This window comes from Rhyacophila brunnea, unplaced genomic scaffold (genome assembly GCF_057557595.1).
Source record: "Rhyacophila brunnea isolate RB1 unplaced genomic scaffold, BYU_Rbru_1.0 scaffold_22, whole genome shotgun sequence".
Lineage (NCBI taxonomy): Eukaryota > Metazoa > Arthropoda > Insecta > Trichoptera > Rhyacophilidae > Rhyacophila > Rhyacophila brunnea.
The window spans coordinates 30,981,698-31,005,877 of NW_028232882.1; the positions used below are offsets into that span (position 1 = coordinate 30,981,698).

Consider the following 24,180-nt stretch of genomic DNA (forward strand, 5'->3'; position numbering starts at 1 on the left):
TTTCTATATGCGCTCGATAGGCCAGTCGAACAGCTTGCCGCACTCTTGAGCGATAAAGACTAAACATTTCATAGTCTTGCTGAATATGCTTAGTCTTCCAAGTTTTATGGTAATAATGTTTGATCTTAATGTCCCCGACAATTTTCAGAGAAAACCACTTCGGTTATCGCCTTCCACCACGACATGGCGACTTCCTTGTAAAACACTGGTCAAAAATATTATAAATAATGTTGTAAAAGTGCTGTACCGCGTCATTTACGTCACAAATTTCATACAACTCACTCCAATCTACCTCACCCATTAATGAGTAAAGTAAATCGAAGTTTCCCCCTTCAAACTTCCACCCCCTCTGCAGATTTATTCTGTGTGAGGGAATGTTAGTCCTCTGAATGAGAGTTGGACGAAACTCGTGTAAAAAAGATAAAGTAGGGTGATACGCAACTTCTCGTACGATCGGTGATATACATCGCGAAATCGATATTTTTTCGACAACTAGAAACCACATTTATCACTGAAATGAATCTCGATAGTGCAATGTGTTTAATTTAAAAATAGAGGACCTGTATGATCAAAAGGGTCAGAGTTAATCAGACTAAGCTGACTGGCTGTAAGACTGTAAGCGATAAAAATTACGGAGTTAACATAGAGTTGAATCCTAATCCGTCTACATAGCGCTTGCGGCGTCAAATTAATGGGCCGCGGCATCTACGGGTCTCTTTTTGAAGTCACGCCGCTACATTTATTATATGTTTATTTATTATTTCTATGGATATAAATATTGATTTTGGCTGCCTTGCGATAAATTTCTTTACATATTATATGATATTTTTTTACGAGAAATTGATGTTAAACACGTGTTAATTCTACCGGGTCCATGCTCTAGGTTCAATAACACATTCTGAAAAAAATATGTGAATTTTTCAGACCCGTAATTTGAACCTTAGAAACACGACACGTTATGCGTAAATGTTAACACTCATTTCGGAGGGTCTAGGACAATTCGACGCCCGAATAACTGGGCGCCACGCAATCGAATGAAATTCAAAGATAAATAGACTTTCATTAACTATAAATGTACTTTTGAAATATATATTTTAGCATTATTATTAACATTTATTTATTATTTAATACTTGGTGAGAATTGAAATATGCACACGTATATAATGATTTAATTGTGCAATATGTTTAAGTTCCCACGAGAAGTGAGTTTTTTTATTTATATATAAATCCTCATGTATGATAATACTCAATTCGTATTAAAAACATGTTTGCAGCAAAATAAATTAAAACTACTAAGAAGTACCTAGTTAGAAACTGATTAAAATTCCTCATCTAATTTCTGTATAAAATCGTAACGGACGTCTATTTATTTAAATTCTAATGGATTTAAGTTTTGTACTACGTATTCCATCTGAGTCGTTTTTTGCGACCCGGGTTTCGCCTTTTGGCATCTTCAGGCGCTGTGTATACTTACCAAAGGCAAACACACACTGACAACGAACACTCTTAACTCTTACTTATATAATAAATCAATACAATAAAGTAGGTAAAAACTTCATTACCTACCTATCAAGTCAAGGGTCAAAATAAAAAATATAAAAAACAAATTATGAGTAGTTGAAGTGTTAAAACTTAAAGTACAAAACTTAAATCCATTAGAATTTAAATTCAAATTCCATGAAGTACCTTCATCGATAGCATTAATCGTCTATTTATATCATTCGATAGTGCGGCGCCCAATTGTCCTGGCGCCCAGTTGTCCCGTCCTCATTGCAGATGTTTTAAGAGCGTACATAAGTGAAACGGCAAATAATTTTGAACTGTATGTATAACGAAATTACGGCCGCGTTGTCATTCGGAGAGCGATAGTCGAGGCATCTGCACGTCGATTCGTTTTGTCATGGCGACGTATGAAAATATTCTTAAATCGTGTAAAGGTGACTAAAAATCTTTACGTATGTATTTAAAAAAGAAAACATGTCAATGAATTTACTATTATTATTACGAATATAATAATAAACATAACATAAAAAGGACGCATGTTGAACTTTTATGACAAATTATGCGATAATTAATGCGACCCGCATTCCGCGCATCGCTAGGCTAGTCACAATCTTTTTAGACCATGCCTATAGCCTTAATAATAATTTAATATTAAATAATTATTGTTTTTAATAAATTATTTACTGAATAGTGTTTTCCATTGTAAACTACTGTGTAAACCTGCATACCGGAAACGGGGTTCCAGTATTTGAAGTTATTAATGGAAATATCCTTTCTATTATAATATAAAAAAAAACCACTTAAGCATAATTGAATCATCGAATTTTCCGTCCATTGTTTCGGACCGATATAAAAATCAGCGCTAGGATCGAAAAAATCCGTAAGAGGCTCTTCTCGTCGTCGAGTTACAGTTCAATTTTTAGAACAAGGGAGTAGAACCTTATAAGAGGCAACAACGAGTGCCTTTTCAGCGGAAGTTGAGTGAAAAAAAAATCAACGGGCTTTCGACGCTTTCCGCTGTCGACTCGAAAAAAGCTCTTAGACGTCAAACTTTTACTAGTGGGTTTATTGGTGTTATATGGATGAACTGCAGGTGAATGGTGTAGAATAACTTTTTGTTTACTAACCTTATAAGGAATCATTTTGATTCTACATTACAATATACACTTTGTATAAATATATACTATTTAATAAATTAAATTAAATTCTAATGGATTTAGGTTTTGTACTATTCCATTTGAGCGGTTTTTTTGCAACCCGGGTTTCGCCTTTCGGCATCTTCAGGCACTCACCAAAAGGCAAAAAAAGTTAGTGTTTATTTGCCTTTTGGTGAGTGTACACAGTGCCTAAAGATGCCGAAAGGTGTAACCCGGGGCGCAAAAAACGACTTAAATGGAATACCTAGTACAAAACTACAAAACTTAAATCCATTAGAATTTAAATTCAAATTTAAAACGTCAATTGAAATTTTCAATTTTTTTTTACATACCATGAATATTACATATTACAAATTTAAGACGTTCACAACATGACATTTAAAAACAAAGAAACAGTGTAAAGAAGAAATAAATATGTGCAGTAACAGTATCACAAAAACATTATGAAAAATTAAGTAAAAGTACAAAATTATAAAAAAAATATATATATACAAAATATAAATTATAAACCATGGAAGCACACCGAATGAGCTATGTGGACCATATTTTAAGAATTTATAAAACATCGTCCACCTATACTCATCCTCACGTAGGTGGAATATATCAACATCCGAAGCGATTTGGAGTTATTGCCCACCCAATATTGGCATCAAAAATGGCAGGTTAGTTTTGCTGCTCGGGATCCTCAATGATTTTGAAAATCTATTATTTGATGAAACAAGTCTATCGACACACAGTTATTCTTTTGTAATATAACAACCCACGATGGCCGAGAGGCTTACGCGTCGGCTTATAATGTTACAGGTCCCATGTTATAACTCTGGAGCTTTTAAATACACAATATTGTTTGGCGTGTATTTTTGAAGGAAGTATTAATAGACAATTTTGAAAAGTTTTAAAAGTGTCAGAATTTTTAATCATTGGTAAGTATTTATTTCGAAGTGTCAGAATAAGGACGCCAGTTTTAGTGTGGAGGGTAAAATAATGTTTGAGGAAGTAATAATATTAAAAAATCGGTTGTAAAACTAAATAATCATTATTTAAATTACGCGTGTCAGTAGATAAAACATATATCCATTATTATTATGATAATTTGACAAGTAAACAATTTTATATGGGACGCATAGCAATTTAGGATTACCATCTCGCACGTAAGGGATATTTGTCTATGCTCTCACGCCAAATTCATGAATATTCGGTACAAATAACCATTATTGTGATTATTAAAAGAACACCAACTAAGAAGTTATCGAAGGTTGCACCCAAAAGAGCGATAATTATATGAGCACATCAACAGATGACAGAAGATAACCTCAATTCCGATAACTTTAAACCCAAATTATAATAATTTAGTGGTATTTGACGGTTTATAAATATTTTGGAAATTAAAAATATACCTATTAAACTATTATTATCTAATTGAAATAACATGTTTCATAAATTAATTCTATTGAAACGATTATGAATAATTTGTCTTCAATTGAAATTACGTGCAAAATAACTAATTAGCTTGAAGTTAAGTGATAGTTAATGGTCTATTTCAACCTATATCTAATATACTTACTTAAATATTTTTAAAGAAAGTAATAATGAAAAATAATACCTCATTTTAAGGTTAAATTTGATTAAAAATGTTATATTGTGAAATATTATTCATTCAACCAAATTTTTCATACATTTTGAATGAGATTAAAATACCTAATATGATTGATCGAACTAATAAATCAATAATCGAATGAGTTTATGTGATATTAGTATTAATTCAAATAAAATAGCTACCTACTTTCTGGTTTGCATGTCGATTATAAAACAATATTTATATTAGTATAAATCTTTTAGATAATGAACTTTTTAATGTCGAGACAATTGAAACATACCTATTACTTATTCCATATATCAAAATTACGGATATCGATAAATTATACTAAATAATTTTATTTACAAAATAAAAGGAATGTTCATTGATCGACAATGGCTAGGCATTTTTTGCTGTGGGGAAAATATTGATATATTTTTATAAAATTTACAATAACCTGGTCACACCGTTCACCGTTGACATGACAAGCCAAGCGACCCTTCAAGTTGCCATGTATTTTTTTTTTGTAAAGAACTGAAGTCTGCCTTATTCTTAATTTTTATGTCAAAAATAAACCTATAATAGACACATCTGGTGTACCTACCTACCTGTCTTCTTATTTTTTTTAAATGTTAAAAATATATGATAATACACACTAGGCATACAACATAATTCTATAATGGAGCATGTATTTTCAATGGTCATTTGCCCAGTGTAGATACCTACTGAAAACAGTTTCTAATAAACATTAATAATTGATTACAAACTAATTCTGTTATACCCAGAGCATAGAACCAACAGTTACAGCTGATGGCTAGAACGAATTTCTTAAGAAACCTGCTCAGAAGATCCACATTGAATTGTGGAGCCATTTTTTTTTTAGATACATTCATTATAATAGAAAGAAAAAATACTATTCTAGATTTCTAGTGCTGAGGAAGTCAACTGTCATCTGTCAAGGTACAGCATAACCATAGACGATTATGGTATTAGTCTATGATACAACTAACTCGAATATTATTCTATGTTATTACCCTGGGTGGAATGACAGAGAATGATACTATCCTAGAAAATTTAAAAAAGCGGCCAATTAAATTATTTCTGCCCAAATTTTAATCTATTCTGACACACAAATATTTATACTTGACATTAAACATTTTAATAATTCCCTGTGCTTATTTAAATACTTTCTCATATATTATTTGAATACTTACCATTGAGCATTTTTTACTTCCTCTTGATTTTAAATTATTCCCAAAGATTAATAAAATACTTTTATTAAGATACTTCCTAGTTTTGAATATTTATACTTACCGAAAAATTAGAAGCCATATTATTTTTCAATTTGTGTTTAGAGTCAGAGTATTGACCTAATATTATGTTGCAAGTGGTTAATTCATTTCTCGTAAAAATAAAAATCTGTTAATACAAACTGCCCATATTATGATCCTATTAGGACCAACGCATCTATTATATACACAAGGCGGCTATAAGCGGCTATAGAGGGTAGTTTATCATATGTATGTATTGAGGCGGATAATTGGTACAATAAGTTAACCGTCTCTAAACTGTCAAAACTGTCTATCTCACTCTAAAAGTTAACACAGCCAATAGAGGTGCTGTTAAAACATAGTACTTTTTGATAGTTCAGACGGCTAACTTATTGTAACAATTGAATAAATGAATACGTGTATTAATTAAGGCGCTAAGTACCAAAAACAAAAAAACTGACATTTTTATAGAAAAGTGTTCTACATACTAACGCCAATAACTTCAACTATGGTCTAAGTGCCTCAAGCAACTCAAAAAATACAGCAAAATATTTAAACCCGTCGACGTTGTAAGTCCGTTGCCCTGTTTTATTTATAATGGTGTAAATAGCACTACAGTGGTCAACCTCATTCAATATAAAATGGCTGACGATGGTGTGTTGACACTTGCAAGTTCTTAATACCTAAAATTATAGAAGCTGCCGTGATTGCTTCACACTGTAAAACCACGTTTTTCAAAAGGTTTGCTTCATGAAATTTTACTGCAATGACTCAGTATTTTCTAACTACAGGCAATACTACTTTTTGGTACTTAGAGCCTTAATTAATACACGTATTCAAATAACAAATAAAAATATATATATATGTGAATGTGAATCAGACAGTATTACCACCATGTATGTAGAAATTAAATGTCAGACACAAAACATAAATATCACGATAGAAGTGTCCTAATGTAAACGCACCATATAATAAATTATATGCTTCATGGTACGCCCGATTAAGAATGGGTGAGTTTGGTTAGTGGGAATATAATATAATATGAAGTAATCTTCTGATAGCCGTTTCGTTTGACGTCAACAATTTGACTCTGTAGACCAGTACTGATATAATATCAATTCAATATTTTTTTCCGACCATGTCCGATCCTAATAGGATCATATATAGGCCTCGACAGAGTAGAGGTTTGTATTAATGTATAACAGATTTTGTTTCTTACGAGAAATGGATGTCAGCCACTTGCTGAACCTATTAGGTCCAAACCCTGACTCACACACAAATTGAAAAACAATATGTGTACTTGCCAGACCCAGGATTCGAAAATGGGACCCACGGCGTGATAGTCCAACGCTTAAGCCGCGCGGCCACCGTGGGTGTCTATTTATAATGGCTAATAATGTATGATCGATACATTGTTCAAGGACTTTCATGAAATTTTGATGAAGCTTAAGTAGTGCATACACAGAATAAAGCACATTTCTCAGAATTATAATATGCTGTGGTAAATAGCAATCCTGCAAAATGGGGGAAACTCAGTTTAATAGTCTAGCAACACTGCCGCTTTTACAGCCATTTTTCAGTGCTGTCCAACTTCTATTAATTATAATATAACGTTTCGATGATCTAGAGATAATATAATTTAGAAAATGAAATGAAACAGGTATACATATTATTTATATATGGTAAAGTAAGTCACCAATCGCTTGGTAATACAGTGGCGGGTTTAGAGACTAAAACTTGGTGACTCGATTTACTGATTGATCTTGAGGCTCCCTATGATAAAATAAAATAAAAACCATAACTAAATTCTAGCTACTGTTCGTCTTCTATACATTGACATATACGTCATGGTACTGTATGCGATGACTAGGGATTGCAATACCGGTATTTCAAAACCGGTATTCCAGTATTTATCAATATCAAAATACCGGTTTTAAAAATCCAAAATACCGGAATTTTCGGTATTAAGAAATCACACTCGATTACGTTTTTGAAAATGAATTATTAGTTATGTGCTGCTAAAATGCAAATATATTGAGTGAATCCAACAGAGGTGAAAAAATAATAAAACAAATTTCATCAATATATATTTATATAAGTACCTAATTGTCGCGATGAATTATCATAATATTATTTCTAAATAGAAAACATCCGTGACAAAAATGTTCAATTATTCTATAATTATTGATTAGAAGAAGCGTTGAATTTAAGAAGCTTTTCCTGCAGCTGGACTAATTTCCACTTGATGAACTTTTGAAGGCTTTAGTTAAAATTATCAATATATTTAAATTATTTGTAAAAAATCACAAGTTCTACAATTATGATCAATACATATTTTTAAATGTAGGTATGTAGGTTTTTGCTATAAAATAATATTTTTAAAAGATTTTAACAGCTATATTTTTATTGATAAGCACCTACTTCTGTTTTTTTAATGTTTAAGAAATACCGGCATTAAAACCGGTATTCAATAAGAAATACCTAAAAACCGGTATTGACATTTTCATTCGGTATTGCAATCCCTAGCCATGACAGTATTACGTCATGTTTGCATGCTGGCTGTATTGGAACGGTTTTAGTTCCAAAAAACGACAGCAGTGACGTGTATGTCTCGATATAGAAGCCGACATTAAAAATATTGAGGTTTGAGTCGAGGTATATGAAATCGCTCGCTTATTCCAAATTCTTCAGTATACCAGTGATCACAAGTTTGTCAGTTCGATGAACAAACTACGAACAAATTAGATTCATTGATGCTACGGCCTAATTCAGCGTTTGCTGTTAACTGGTAACAGGCTGGGTATATCTATGTAATGTATAAAACGTCTCTTGGTTTTCCTTGTTGAAAGCCTTCCATTTCACATTAAGCGGTTTCCGGCAACGGATAGCACCGTGGTGCAACCATTTTCAAAACCGGCCGGCAACTCTCTCGGTAGGTAACTTTATGATTCAAGCTAACTTGCACATACAAAAAGAAATTGAATATTATGCCTAGTACTCACGCACGTTCTTGCTCGATGGTTTCGCTCGATTGAACATGTTGACTTGGAAGCATGCTCGTTATTGCATCCACACACCCAAGAAGCTCGACACAAGATGCCCAGTCAAAGCGTACACGAATTTCTGTTGAGCATCGAGCAAGAATTACGGACCTTGAATCTTTTTCGCATGAGCCGTTCGCTCCAAATCGAACAAAAAAGCATTGAGCAAGATGGTACACACGTTGAGACATGTTCGAATGAGCGTAAAACCATCGAGCAAGAACGTGCGTGTGTACTTAGCTTTAGAGATTTGCAACTCTGCAGTTATGGCTTATTTTTGGAACATCATCATTTATTATTAAGCCTTGACGAGTCTTGACCTCCTTCAAAAACTTCCTTTATCCTAGATAATCCAGCGCCGATACTCTCCAGTTGCTTTGACCGTGTATTCTTAAATCTCCTGTGGCGTAGTCCAACCATCTTAATTTTGGCTGTCCAGGACTTCTCTTGCCCTCAGGGGTTGTTTACATACCCCACCTTGCTGGCATATCCTCTGGCATTCTATGCACGTGACCGATCTAGCGCAGTCTTTATATTTTCAAATGCAAGTCCCTATAAAGTATGAACAACTCCATATTATACCTTAACCTCCAAATGTCACTTTCTTGAACTGGTTTTTGGGTCGTGTCCCAAATTGTAGGTTTTATTGCGAGTCAAAAGAGGCCCACGAGCTTGCATTAGATACCCCTGGCACTACCAGTTCCAACGAGATCTTCCAGCATAAGCAACCTACTTAAAACTTCCCTCTCCATTAGCCAGGCTCTTCCCAGTAATATAAATCATGAAGTTAAACACTCCCTTAAATATTCATTCTGCTTTTAGAACATTCTATATTATTTAAATGTCAGATGGGGAAAGTTTCCGAATAACTCCCGCGAGAAGAAAACAATTATTTTCCACCCTCTCAGCACATAGGTATAGCCGAGATAAAGTATTGTCATTTTAATGTATGCAATAACTTTGGAATAGGCAGTTAAAGATCTGAATCTTCCTGAATTATTGCTCTAAATCTGAAACTAAGTCAACAGGCACACCTGGGCGAATAATGATAATATATTATGCCTGCATTGTAAAATCGCTTCGTCACGGTTTCTATGAACACAAAGCCGCATTTATATTAATAGACTATACAAAATGTAATAAAGTGAAAGTTAAAACAAAAGCTTAAACAAATTAAATTGAATTATATCGACCGCGAGCTTTCTCTCCGCATTGAGTCAATGATTATTTAATAATAACTTTTATAATATTAATTCAGGGTCTTACATAACTTTTGTCCCGTACAAAAAGAAAACTTCTGTAGGTGTGCAGTCTTCCTATCGAGTGTGGTATGACAGGGGGTGGATCTCGAGTGTGGAAAAATATGAGATAAACTTAACTACGTGTTAAAGAATATGTTAATTATTTACACCTGTCTCATAAAATGCATTAAACATACTTACATAATTTGAAAACACCTCAGAGAAATATAATATATAACTATAAAATTCTTTTTGAAGAAAATAAGACGCCCAGCAAGATTTGAAGCTGCGTTCACTGGATTCGCGCCAATGTGCTCTACCAACTAAGCTATGAGCCTCATATTTAATTACAAATAATGGATAATGGATAACAGATGGCTTTTCTATTTAATATATAATAATAAGTATTTATGAATTTCCTTAATTACTAGCCACTCAATGTCTTCAAATTTAACTTATATCCTATTTGCTCTTGCTAATTTTTTATGTTGAATAAAACAAATTGTTTATTATATGCGTTACATTTTTTCATGTAATGTAAACCTAACGCGCATTCAATATTTGAGGACAGTCGGCGCGCTTTGTGGCTCTTGGTTTAATAGTCGAAAGTAATAAAATGAATTCTGCTTCAAAACTGCTACCACAAACGGTAGAGTAAGCAAGTTCCCATTATTTTTGTATTCCTTGGGTAGGTATACCTACTATAAAATCAAAATGGCGAACATATTATGATATGCCGGAAATTTCAAATATGTAGTTTATTCGTTTTTATATTTAAATTATTTAAAATCTAGGGAAATTTCAAAAGTTAGTTAATCGGGCAATACTGGCTTGTTTTATGAAGTTATTTATTTTATGCATGATAAATAATAATATAACTTTAATTCTATAATAACACGTAATAAACAAACTATTAAAAATAAGGGTATAACTTCGGAGCTCATATTGATGTCGAAATAAAATTTAATATACTTTATTGTTAATTCAAAAACTTGTATACAAATGTGTGGGTATCCAGGATTACTAATGATAATATTTTTTCTTGTTTACAGGACTACTTCAAATTCAAAGGATCCGTGAATAGTGAAAGTTATAGTGAAAACAAATAAAAGAAAAAGTGATTACGTGTATTAAGTGGTTTATAAATAAGGAAAATGCAGAGAAGAGTAGAAATGCGCACTGCCGCGTTCGTAATCCTCTTATCTGGATTAGCAGCAGCTGGTAAGTCATAGACAATATTAATATGTATAATATGTGTCGCTACATTTCAAAATCAGCCAAGTCCACCTTTAGGTATTTTTAACTTTTTTGTGAATTGCTGAAGAACTACTGTTTTCTAACATTTCTGCCTTATCAAAATGTGGAATTTATTTATTTTAAATATTCTATACTCGAAATAATATAAACTTTCACCCTTGTGACTGTGTATTTGAGAAAACAAAATGCTGTTTTTTTCCTATTCATCTATTATGGACTATGGAAATCTAGCGACACATACATAATATATTATTTTCATAGTATTCACACATAACGCATCTGTAAAGCCAGGCAATACATAATAATCATTCCCCTCAAATCGTGATACGAGCCAATATGGCCTTCCACCAGTGGCGAAGGGTGGAGGTAGGCTGGATCCTCCATAAATGGTGCACACGAAACTTTCTCAGTCATGCGTATTTGTTTTAATTGAAATAATACACCATTAACAGATGGTGAAGGTTAGTTTTTGAAATTCAATTAAACCCTGCAAAAACCAAGCCAAAATTAATAGATAATAGTCAAAAAATACTCTTATCTATAAATACCCAAATTATGCAATTAAACAATTAAACCATACATAGCTTTGAACGTTTTATAGATATAATAATATATGTATGTAATATGGCTTGGTTTAAGCAGGGCTTAATGACTAAGAAAATGAATCAATAATATTTGTAATATGTATTCTTAATCCAACGAAAATAAATAAATAAGAATAAAAAAGTGTGCACAATTTTGTCGTATAGCCCAAAATATACCAAAACTATAATGTTTTGATATAAGCAGTTTATTTTTAAAAACTAATCAATACCATTTGTAAATTGCAAACTTAGTTCAATAAAAACAAATACGTGTGACTAACAAAACTTAATTTGCACTATTTATGGCGGATCTTAATAGCCTACCTTCACCCTTCGCTATTGCAGTCCACCTTATCGATTGCTAATGGCAGTGTAATGGCCTAAAACAGGGTTTTGCGACTGACCCATAATAACATCGCAAGCGATTTTTTTGACAATTCATTGAATAAATTAGTAGTGTATAAAGTTATTTTTCATCATAACTTAAGAGTAGCTGATGACCTCCTAGAAATCACGTGACCCATGGGCTAGTAACCAATGATTTTAAATTTATTCGTAATGGTAATAATATTTTTTTTTCGTTTTGGAGTGCACTCCTACAATAAATTTTTCTGTCCGGAAAATGATTTCCGAATGTCTAATGATAATAAATAAGGCATCTGATTCAATTTATTTCAATTTAATTTTTTTAAACATATTGTGGACATTACAAATTATAAATTTAAGACTTTCACAACATGACATTTAGAAACAAAGATATATAAATATAACAGTATTACATAAAAAAAGAGATATATCAGTAGATAAATTAGATAGGTACAAGGAAGTACACCGGATGAGTTAAGCAGACCCTATTTTAAGAATTTATAAAACAAAGTCTACCTAAACTCATTCTTACGTAGGTGGAATATATCAACACCCGAAGCAATTTCGTTGAACATAGTTATCGCCCTCTCAATTGTCATTACCAGTGGCAGGTTGGTTCTGCACCTTGGGAGAATAAACAACTGATGGTCTCTATTTCTAAGATATTTATCAGGGACACACAGGTCAACACTGCTCAGAATGGCAGAATTCTCATTTATACCTCGTATAAGTCGAAAAAAATACGTAGCTAAATAAAAATTTCTTCTAAATTGTAGACTGCAGTATGTAAGCATGCCTAAAAGAAAGTCAGTTGGATAAAGCCACGGATAGTATCCATACAACCTCAAGTAAAGGAGTCTCAAGAATTTCTTCTGTACCCTCTCCACCATAAGGCCATACTTCAACTGATGCGGTATCCAAACAATAGACCCACTCTCAAGTTGCTTCGAACTAAAGAATTAAATAAAAGTTTTAATACCGTAACATCTGAAAAGACCCGGGAACTACGCATGACGAAGCCCAACATTTTAAGCGCTTTGTTACAAATGGTAACTAAATGGCTAATAAATGTCAGTTTACTCTCAAACGTAATGCCAAGATCCCTTACAGATGATATTCGTGACAGAACTCTGGTAAACGATAAAATAAAGATACTCGTACTATAATAATTATAATTTAAATGAAAGAAAAAGCTTATAATTTTTATTCCGCAACTAAAATTAATTGGGAAACACAGCTCTACTGGATTTAGGAAAATATAAGTTAGTTTAAATGATTGGTAAAAGATAATAATACAAAGTGCCTAGTTTGATGAATATAACATTTAGCTGACCGACCTGCCACGGGCTCCCAGGCTAGAGCCCTGTCAGTCCATACATCACACATAAATTTAACAAACTTTGCAAACTACCCTAGTAGGTGTGGTATTATTTCATTGCATCGTAAATTTGACGGATTGAATTGACATGGTTACATTGTAAATAATAAAATAGGCTTTATGGAACGAAACAATGATCAGAGAAAAACGACACCATGAATAAAAAAAAAACAAATGGATGTATATCACAAATATTAAATTCTTTACAATACATATGTTTTTATCGGAAAAAGCGCGAATATTGATAATATTAATACTTTTGACCGAGGGTACTTGATAGAATTTGAATTTAAATTCTAATGGATTTATGATAGTCAAAGCGAAAAATAATATTAAATTATATTTCCAATTATATCAGATTAAATGTCGATGGTTCAATGCACAGTTAAATAAGTAAACAAAACATATTAATATTAAATGGAAATATTTGTCGATTGGAATTTCCACGTTGATTGATTTCAATATATACGTATTTCATCGAATTGTTTCACAAAGGGATCAAGTAAACCTCAACTGAAAACTTTCAAACTACTAATAATATAGATTGGATAACATCGTACAATAATAATTATTCAACTAGAAACATTCAAACAACTGCTTAACATCAATGGGAAGAATCGGCATTTATCAGCGATGGCGAAGCTTTTTATTTGTACGTTCCAAAAAACTGAAAACAAAAGAACTTTTTATATATAAAGTTTTTAAATTTTCTGTTGAATCATATAAACTTGACTTGACTAGCTTAAACTATCAAAAAAATGTGTACTTGATAGAAATAATACTGAAATGTAATATTGATTTCCATAGTAACGCACGTATATATTAATATTAATAATTTAGTTGCTAGGAGCCACTTAGCAACCAATAATAGTTTTACTTTTTACGGATTACTTCCGAAATAACTTTTCATACAAAACAGAATTAACTGAAAATGAAATCAATTCTACTTAAAAATGGTTAAAAGTATTAAAAAATGCATTGGCATCGTGTTCTGATATATTCTAAAAGTTTCAAGTGTCTAGCTAGTCGGAAAGATAGTTAAAAATCGATTGCAAGATTTGTACCGGACAAACAACCACCGGAGAAAAACGTTGTAAAATGCCATAAATCAATGACAAATAAATATAACTAAAAGAATATATAAACTTTTAATGACATTTACGTGTGAAACATGGACTAATAAAGTAAATGAGTCGCCCATTTCCAAAATTCACCTTGTCCATTTTGTTTTGTTTTGAGATATTCACAAAAAAACGTGTATGAAATCTCTACATAAAAAAAATAACCATTTTTACTTGGGCCATTGGGCCCAGAGTAATTGTTATTACTGATGCTATGCGAATTTGATTTAAGCAAATGCAAACGGCCTATCTGAATAGTCTTGATAATGGTGTTACAACCGAAATAGCTATCGACAAAACCCTTTTTAAAAAACCTGTAGAATTTAATACTATTTATATTTTCATTTCTTGTAAAATTAAATTCTACCAAGTAAATACTAATTCAATTGTAAATTTACTCTGTAAATTTACGGCAGTTTATACTTTTTTGTCCCTCAGAAAGTTGTAAAAAAGACAACTGCGGTGTTAGTTTTGTATGGTGTATATAAAATCATTGTTAAATAGCACTCACTGGTGAAAACCCATTTTATCCGTAGTTACAAGTATTAATTTATTTAATCACCTGGCAGGTGTTGCCAACGATCATAGTATTACGAGTGTGATATATTATGACACCAATTTCTTTCTAAAAAATAGTTTTAATTTCAAATTGATTTCCACTCGTGCTATTGGTTGGCCTCCACTAGTATATAGCATACTAAATTTATTTGATACATACATTGAATTTCAATCAGCTGGTTTTAATCCTTTCAGATTTTTATCAAATTTTCGAAAGTGAATCTATGGCAAATTAATTTAAAGGTGCCACTCACTTTAGCTGCGCGGCATTTTTCACAGAACGATTTTTGTTCATCAGCGCACTATCAAAACAGTATAGTTTTTTTTTTAATATAAAGGTTTTAAATATAACATTATTTAAAAAAAATACTTCTTTTATTTGGTTACATGTAAGTTGTACGTATGCAGTTCATCGTGGGACACTTATTCGTGCGCCGCAGTACGTGAAACATGAGCTCGTATAACATTTTATCAAATGACGAGTTCTTCGTTGAACATTTCACCGTGGAATACATTTGTACGTATCTTACAAAATGCGGCGATAGTTTGCAAATAGTACTGTTCCAATAAGATTAACCCTAACCTAACCTAACGTAACATAACCTAGTAAAGACATCTCATAAAATTCGCCACATCTTGTAGCATACGTACAAATGCATTCCACGGTGAAATGTTCAACGAAGAACTCATCATTTGATTAAATGTTACACTCTCTGTTAACTCATGTTTGACGTACTGCGGCGCACGAATAAGTGTCCTGCGGTGAACTGTTTACGTACCAATTTCCGGATACGCTTTTATTCAACGAATAATTCATTCAAATTTGAAAATGTAAAATTCTATATATTGCAAATACCTAATTTGTAAACACCATAGATTTTTTTAATACGACGCCCGACAGGACCTGAACCTGTAACCAATAGATGGGCACCAATATGCTTTACCAATTAAGCTACGGGCATCTTACTTAATTAAGACGATTTGAACTTTGAGTAAAATTTTTCAACCATGGTATTATTAAAATGATGCATAATTAACATTAGCCTAATTAATCAAATTAAATATTGAAAATAATGTTAATCTCGTTTGTAGTCCTATGAAATTTTCATTTGTCATCTGAAAAGGCGAAGTTACGAAAGAAAGAGTTTTAAAAAATTCAATTCTTCGAACCTTCTATCAAGTTCCAGATTTAGTGATTGCAGACACTCTATTATTTTACCACGTTTTTATTAGCTCGTATTCTTGTTTGTCCGGTACAGATTTTATCTTGTGCAGTAAATTTTTTTTTCCTGTTTGTCCAAGATTTTTAACTAACTTTCCGACTAGTTAGGCATTTGAAACTTTTAGAATATATCAGAACACGACGACAATGCATTCTTTAAATACTTTTGGCCATCTTTAAGCAGAAATGAATTCATTTTCAGTTAATTCTGTTTTGTATGAAAAGTTATTTCGGAAGTAATCCGTAATCCAATCCACTATTATTAGTTGCTAAGGGGGTGATCCTAGCTAGTAAATTATTAATATATACGTGCGTTACTATGGAAATCAATATAAAATGTCAAAATGACATTTCTGTATTCTATAATATTTATTCAGTATTTCTATCACGTACATAAAAGGTTTGTATTGTCAAGTTTATATGATTCAACAGAAAATTTAAAAACGTGGTAAGAAAAAGTTCTTTTTATCTTGTAATTATTAAGCTTTAATTTTAATTTAGAAGTCGTGTTCGTAATTTTATCTATGAAATTGCTAAAAGTAGATAAAATAGAAAAATTGTCATTTTCAACTTCTCACACGAGACTTTTCACTGTGTTTTTTAATTTGTACGTGTATTCAACCAATTTCATAATTTTATAAATAAATTTTTGAAATATTATTAAGCGCTGGTGGCCGCACATAAGAACCACTGCTCTAGGTGGTATACACATGCATAGAGTTGGGGTTCGGGAATTTCCCGACGGGAATTCTCGAGAAATTTTCGAAATTTTCCATCCCGAATCTCGAGGATAGAAATTTTGGTACTGTTCGGTTATCAGGAATACAGCGGAAAATACACTTTGAAAATAGCTGATAAACTGAATTATTTGTTATGTTAACCTAACCAAACCTAATCTAACCTAACCTAAACTAACCCAAACTAACAAATAATCCAGTATATCGGGTATTTTCAAAATGTGTTTTCCGCTGTATTCCTGATAACCGAACAGTACTGAAATTTTTAACATTTCGGGAAATCCCGGATCTCGAGAATCGTTTCTCGGGATTCGGGTTTTTTTTATTATCAAACATCAATTGAAAAAACAATTTTATATATGAAAAAAGTGGAAAGAAAACACAAAACGTTCAAAGACTGATCGGGACATTTAACACAATTAAGCCAACGTCGACTCAAAATGAGCGCAATTTTTGCAACATCCGGAAATTTTGTGTCTCAAAAGCGTACGCGATTGTCAGACGCAGCGATTGACAGACTGTGTTTTTTGAAATTACATTTTAATAAATAATGTTTTTAATTATTTTTGTTTTCCTACTTCTATTTTGTTTGTCTTCTTACATAAATAGAAACAAATCCTATTTTTTTGGAAGTTGTCTGTTTTTACACTTTTTTTTAGAATTTGTACAGTTTTTTTTAATTTTCCCGATATCTCGAGAATTCCCGAGAATTGTTTTCTGTAAATCCCGAATCTCGAGATTGAGATTTTCTCGGGAAATACCCAACTCTACACACACATCATAAATTCTTTATAGCTTCAATAATTTAATTTCCAGTACTCAACACAATGCCATGTCATTATTATTGTTAGCTTCCCAGCGGATTCTGCTGTGTTCACATTCAGTTATTCAATTACATCTTCACTCTGAAATTCGCAAAATTCTATTAAACAAGGACGAGTAATCAAAGAACATCTTGCCGAGATTTAAAACAACAAGTATGTGTCATTAGCGAGACGGGGCGGAATTGCCCCCGTCTGAACGAAACCCGAGCGGGAAACTTTGTCATAAAGTGAACAATTTCGAAGGAAAGTAAAATGCTCCGAATCAAATTATTGCGACATCAAAGTGACGGGTATACTAGATAACCCACAGTGCGCCAAAGTATACAACTAGATGGCTAATTAGAAGTTAATACGTCTTACTACATCATTTTGAAAAGGTACGCGAACTATAAAGCATGGTTGTACGTACGACAATGTAAATAGGTTTACCAAGTATTTCACTACAATAATATTATGTGATTGTGGCACTGGCAACTATTCAGAGCAGGGTTTATTAACCCTTTTGAGATGTGACCTATAGTGTAGTGGGGACACAGAAAAATGTTTGGGGACGGGTCACTTTGAAAAATACCTGGTGGCCTTAGACTATGAATACATCTAGACGCCACCCGTTGCATTGCTTAATAAAGCTGCGTGCCGTCCGTTTGGTTTGTGGGCGAGCGAATCCATTCGTACACAAATGATTGAGACCATAGACCATTTCGCTAGTGCTCGCCCAAAGTGCTCGCACTAGACGCTCAGAATTAAAATATAATTTTCTATTTTTTACGTATAGTATTTTTAAGCGGTCAAAATGCAAGCATTAGGTAAAGATATCCATAATTTAAGTTATTTTAAAGAAACACTAGGATACTGATATTAAAATATAAAATAATATACAAATAAATTATCACGAACATATATCAACCACCTATGAAACGTAATACCATCTTCTTGCTTATCAGTACGGCTACCATATTTTAATACAACACACAGAACCATCTTTTTTACTTAATTAACTAAAAATATTTACCACTGACTTTATGTTTAATACAAAAAATATCAATTTTAGCAACACGCGCTCGCAGGTTATCGACGCTTAGTGCAAGAACGTAGTGGTCGCGCGGGGGCGGCGCGGCGGCGTCTTGCGAAACTCAAACGTATAACCATGTGTACAATGTTTGTAGATAGTGTCTTTTTTGGGGCATAATACACACGGTTATACGTTTGAGTTTCGCAAGACGCCACCGCGCCGCGCCCGCCAAATCACTATGGCTGAGCACTTAGTTAAGCAACAAACTAAGATTTGGCGGCGACACCACAGCAAATCATCTCACACATCTGTAAAGCTTTTATCGTAATCTAGCGCGTGTCGCAGAGATTATAAGGATGCCGATTACTTTCTCACTCGCACTTATGCATCGTTATTGTTCAGGCCTTGCTGGTGGCGCTTTTAGCAGTGGATTGTAATTTGAAGATGTTGTATCACGGCTTGCCAGGTATTCAGAAGTATCGCTTGGACGACGGTTACACTATATCAAACTGACCCGGCTGTGGTACACGAACAACTTCTGAATCAGTCTGTATAATCGAATTAATCCTTTAACGACGGCTTAGCTTTAACAAGCCTGCACGCGTCCGCTTTCTGGATGTAACTAAATGTTATTCGCAATCACGGTCGCCTCATGACCTGTAACTGCTGGTTGCCTAGTCTTGTGACAATAATAAGGGATTTGGAAGTAGGTGGGAAGAAGGAATGAGAGTTAGCATAATTGGTCCAACCAATATCCATTTTAACAAAACCTAGCAGGTGCCACTGATTCTATATTTACCCCGCCTACTACTTATAGTTTATCATCACTTTAACCATGGAATACTGCATTTTTCAAGGCACATTCACCATACCCAGACACTTTACCACTTTGAGAAGCAATAAATACCTGACATGTAGGCTCACGATGTGTACGAGTTATTGCAAACTATCGCATCCACAAGTAGTTATTGAATGCCCGTGGCTTAACGGAGTAATCATTAGTAGAATTGTTAGTGTCTTTTTTTCTTGTATTTTTTTAAAGCATATCCATCATATTATTTACTAATCGTTAATACGCACCCTCACCATGACTTCACTCGCAACCAGTGAATCCAATCCCGAGCCAAAATCTTGATCCCGGGATTTCGGTATTACGATTTGACGATCTGGGATTCCGGGACTAGGCCCGGGATTGGCATTTTTTTCAATAGTTAATATAACATTTCTATATATACAAATCATCATCAGCCGGGGTCAATCCACTACTGGATGAAGGCCTCCCCAAGCTTTCTCCAACTCTCTCGGTCCTGTGTCGTTCGCTGCCACGTATTTCCGCCGAACTTTACCAGTTCGTCAATCCAGCGGCTTTTAGGGCGACCCTGTGGCCGTTTCGTACCCCTTGGGTACCATTGGATGACGGCATTTGTCCAGCGGCCGTCCTTTCGGCGAGCAATGTGCCCCGCCCATCTCCATTTCAGCTGTTTGGCAACGTCTATTACATCGCGTACTCTTGTCTGCTTCCTAACCCATTCGTTTCTATTACGGTCCTTTCGCGTGATGCCCAACATGCACCTCTCTATGCCTCGCTGTGTGACTCTTAGCCTTTGGACATCTCTCGTATTGAGGGTCCACGTCTCGCAGCCATACGTGAGCACGGGTAACACACATTGGTTGAACACCCAATATTGATAAAATCGGTCAATAATAAATTTAGTATAATTTATACTATTTAAGACATTTATTGTTAATATTGTGTACGTTAAATCTTGGAAATACATAGGTTTAATGGAGTAAATAATATTGTAATATGTATAAATAATAATGTGAAAGTAAAACAGTTTTATTTATTTATGAAAAGATAACAAATACAAGTTCAATTAAAATAAAAAAAATGACAAATGCATTAAAAAACATGGTGGAATCACTTTGTTGAAAGTGCGAAGCATTGTTTTTTCCAATCTTTCTCATTTTTATTAATTTATGTGAAAAAATAAAATAAACTCTGGCAACACATGGGTAATAAATCAAACTTCATACAAACTCAGTTTATTTCTAATGTATTTGTATGTTATTAAAAGTATTTTTTCTGTCATATTTTCGTTTTTATTTTATTTTCCATAAAAATTGATAAAAAATTCAATCCCGAAAGTTTCGGGACTATGTTTACCAATCCCGGGATTCATAGGTATCGAAAATAGTTCCATATAAAATAAATCCTGGGATTGGAATCCCTACTCGCAACTTATCGCATTGTGTAACAGGTGAATGCGTTTTTTCTCTATTTGCTATGGTGCTACTAATACACATTTACTTGTCAAGTCGTATAAACTCTACTTAACGTTTTAAGTAGCTTAGTGGCTAGTTTGACTAGAGAGTACTAAGACCACGTAAATAAGATTTACTTGATAGTACATCGCAACTTATTTAAAGTTGGCCATGCCTGTTTTATACTACCATAATAGATAAGGAAGGCTTCATCTTGCTATATATACTAAATAAATTGGTTCATATAATATTAATAGATTCGACAGGTTAACTCAGTGCAAGTTTCCCCGCTGTTGAAATATTTTCATTTACATTTCCCTCAGTGAAAACTCACTGATTATTGCTAGCAACAAAGTTCGCTTGTCAGAAAACAGTTATCAGTGAAATTTTCTCGGCGGAAACTAACTTTAAGTTGTTCCTAAGGCATCTATCTGTACGAGCTGTACCTACTTACGGCTCGACATTGGCGGGGAGTGTCGTCACTCTTAATTAAATTTACTTTACAAATAATACTTGTTAATATATTATAATATATTTCGAGTGTATACAATATTCAGAAATCACAATACACAGACAGTAATGATTGTGTACGAAACACTTATTTAACTAAGTTAGCTCGCGCATAGAAACTCAATCACAACTCATTAATTTTATCGCTGTAATCTACCATCATGATTCAATTTTATAACTAGACTAGGTACGCTTGGCGTATTTAAAACTCGGGTGGGTTCGCAAGTTTTCGGCTAGCTAAATTTTATAGTGCAGACATAGCAGCATTCGGTGATTGAGGTAATCATGAAGAGACGTTTTATGTGACTGGGACATGTGTTCCAGATGCCGCCAAAGAGTGCGACACTTCGTTCCCTTGTGCCACAGCCTCAAGGGTTCCGTCGCCGTGGCCGGCCCACCCTCACTCTGCAGCGGTGCTACAAAAGCGATCTACGCCATGCAGGTCTGCAGGATGCAAGAGTTGGCGATGGATCGATGGAAGTGGCGTGAACTTGTGCTTGCCCAATGCTGGGTCGTGACAGGGTGAAAGAAGAAAAAATTTTATATTCCATTTTATTTGATACGGCAGTATGTGAAATACGTGGAATTGTAGTCAAATTTAATTATACAGTATAGTACAATCTTCTGAATTTAAAATATTCAATGCTTATTTTGGTAATATCTACATAGGATTGTGTATAATATAATTTATTATCTAATTGGGTGAATCTAAAATTATGATGCAATGTCATATAACTAGACAACCTTCTTTGAAGTTCGGGTGAGTTCGCAAGTTTTCGGTCAGTTACGAAAATGTCTTCAAAAGTGACCTTCCACTGTGCCTAAGGCGCAAAGTGTTAAACATGTGAAATATGGACCCTAAGTAAAAGAGAGATCCAGAAACTTAGAGTAGCACAACGTGGTATGGAGAGGTGCATGCTGGGCATAACGCGAAAGGACAAAAAGAGGAATGAGTGGATAAGGAAGCAGACAAGGGTATGCGATGTAATAGAGTTTATTAAAAGCCTTAAGTGGAGATGGGCTGGACACATAACTCGAAGAAGAGACAATCGCTGGACAAATCTAGTCATCCAGTGGTATCAAAGAAGTACAAAACGTCCGCAAGGTAGACTTAAAGGCCACTGGATCGATGAAATGATAAAGTTCTGCGGAAGTACGTGGCAACGCAATTCACAGGACCGAGAGAAGTGGAAGCAGCTTGAAGAGACCTTCATCCAGCAGTGGATAGATTCAGGCTGATGATGATGATGATGACGAAAACGGTAGCCCGTATTACACGTAGCAAATCGTTAGAATTACTTTAATGAATTGTTAAATTACTAAGTCGCGCATTACAATGACATCTCGTCTGATTCATTGTTCTGTTAAAATAATAATCATCGGTGTCATCCGATTCCGTATCAATATTTATTATCAAGTTTTCCATAGTGTGTGGCTATTCCTAAATCACTTGCCCTAAAAGAATCTTTGATTTTTATATCGTGCGCACAGCATTTTTCCCTATTTATTCTGAGTGTAATTAAAGAATAACCGATCCAAAATTTGATGTTATGTATTATCTTTCGATTTTTTGCCACCCCGTGTTACTATCTGATTGATGCTTATAGGTACGCCAGTTGCTTCGTTTGCCGATTTAACAATATCTATTATATTTCAAATTGTACTATTTTTTCATCACTTTTAAATATTCAGTCAGATTAAAAACAATAATTTCTCGTGCTTGTCTTTATTAAGGTTTTTTGTAATACCCCAATTGAGATTGTAAATTCATTGTAAAACTTGTGAAACATTATAAACACACAGACACTGCGTGTACACTCACAAATGCAGCGTTTACACACGTACTCCATGCGCATGAAATTAAGTGTGCTTCTAGGCAGGTCCGTGCTTAAGTTGTTTAACTATAGTTGGAGTATTTTTCATATGGTTTTAGCAGGTTTTGAAAGTTATACTTAAACCATTATATAAAATTACCAAAGATGTTAAAATAAAACCTTATTCTATAGAGATGGAGCCTAAATGTATGAAATTGAAGCAAAAAAGAGACTCGTGATCTGGTATGTAAAACTCCCACCTCCGCACCCGTTATGTATATGCAGCCACATCATACGCGGCCGCCTAACATAACCCTTACGTGTGCCAGATCAAAGAATTTAAGCCCTCATTTTGTCCCGAGCAGAGCCGCACGGGACTGGTGATGCAACCTTGCACCGAAGTGCGAATGCATGATGTTAATTTATATGGCAACTATCAGAGTGACTTTAATTTGAAGAGTCGCAAGAGGAGTCGAGAGTGTCCCGCCCCCCATACGCTCTGGCGAATTTAGTAAAGGCCGCAAAATTGGCCTCGGTTGCCACCATGTCCGCGTGTCCTATTGGGCCCGAATGGGGTCGGACCCGGGCAAACAACTCCGCTCGTTCGGGGCCCATAAGTGGACAGTCCCACAGGACGTGCTCTGCGTCCTGCTGGTCGTGTCCACATGAGCAACCCGACCCATGTTTTGCCAAACCAAACCTCTGCAGTTTGGCCGCAAAGTTTCCATGGCCAGTCATGAATT

At 34.0% G+C, this 24,180-nt stretch overlaps 1 protein-coding gene across 2 annotated transcripts in view; it reads left to right on the forward strand.

The window, feature by feature from the left end:
- The window catches only part of LOC147070345 (uncharacterized), a 262,340-nt gene that overhangs the window by 103,444 nt on the left and 134,716 nt on the right, over positions 1-24,180 (forward strand). For both annotated transcript variants that reach the window (XM_085949681.1, XM_085949680.1), the window contains exon 3: positions 10,842-11,010. In XM_085949681.1, coding sequence (XP_085805807.1) covers positions 10,944-11,010 — 67 coding nt within the window. In that variant the 5' untranslated portion in view covers positions 10,842-10,943. The remainder of the gene's footprint in view (positions 1-10,841; positions 11,011-24,180) is intronic.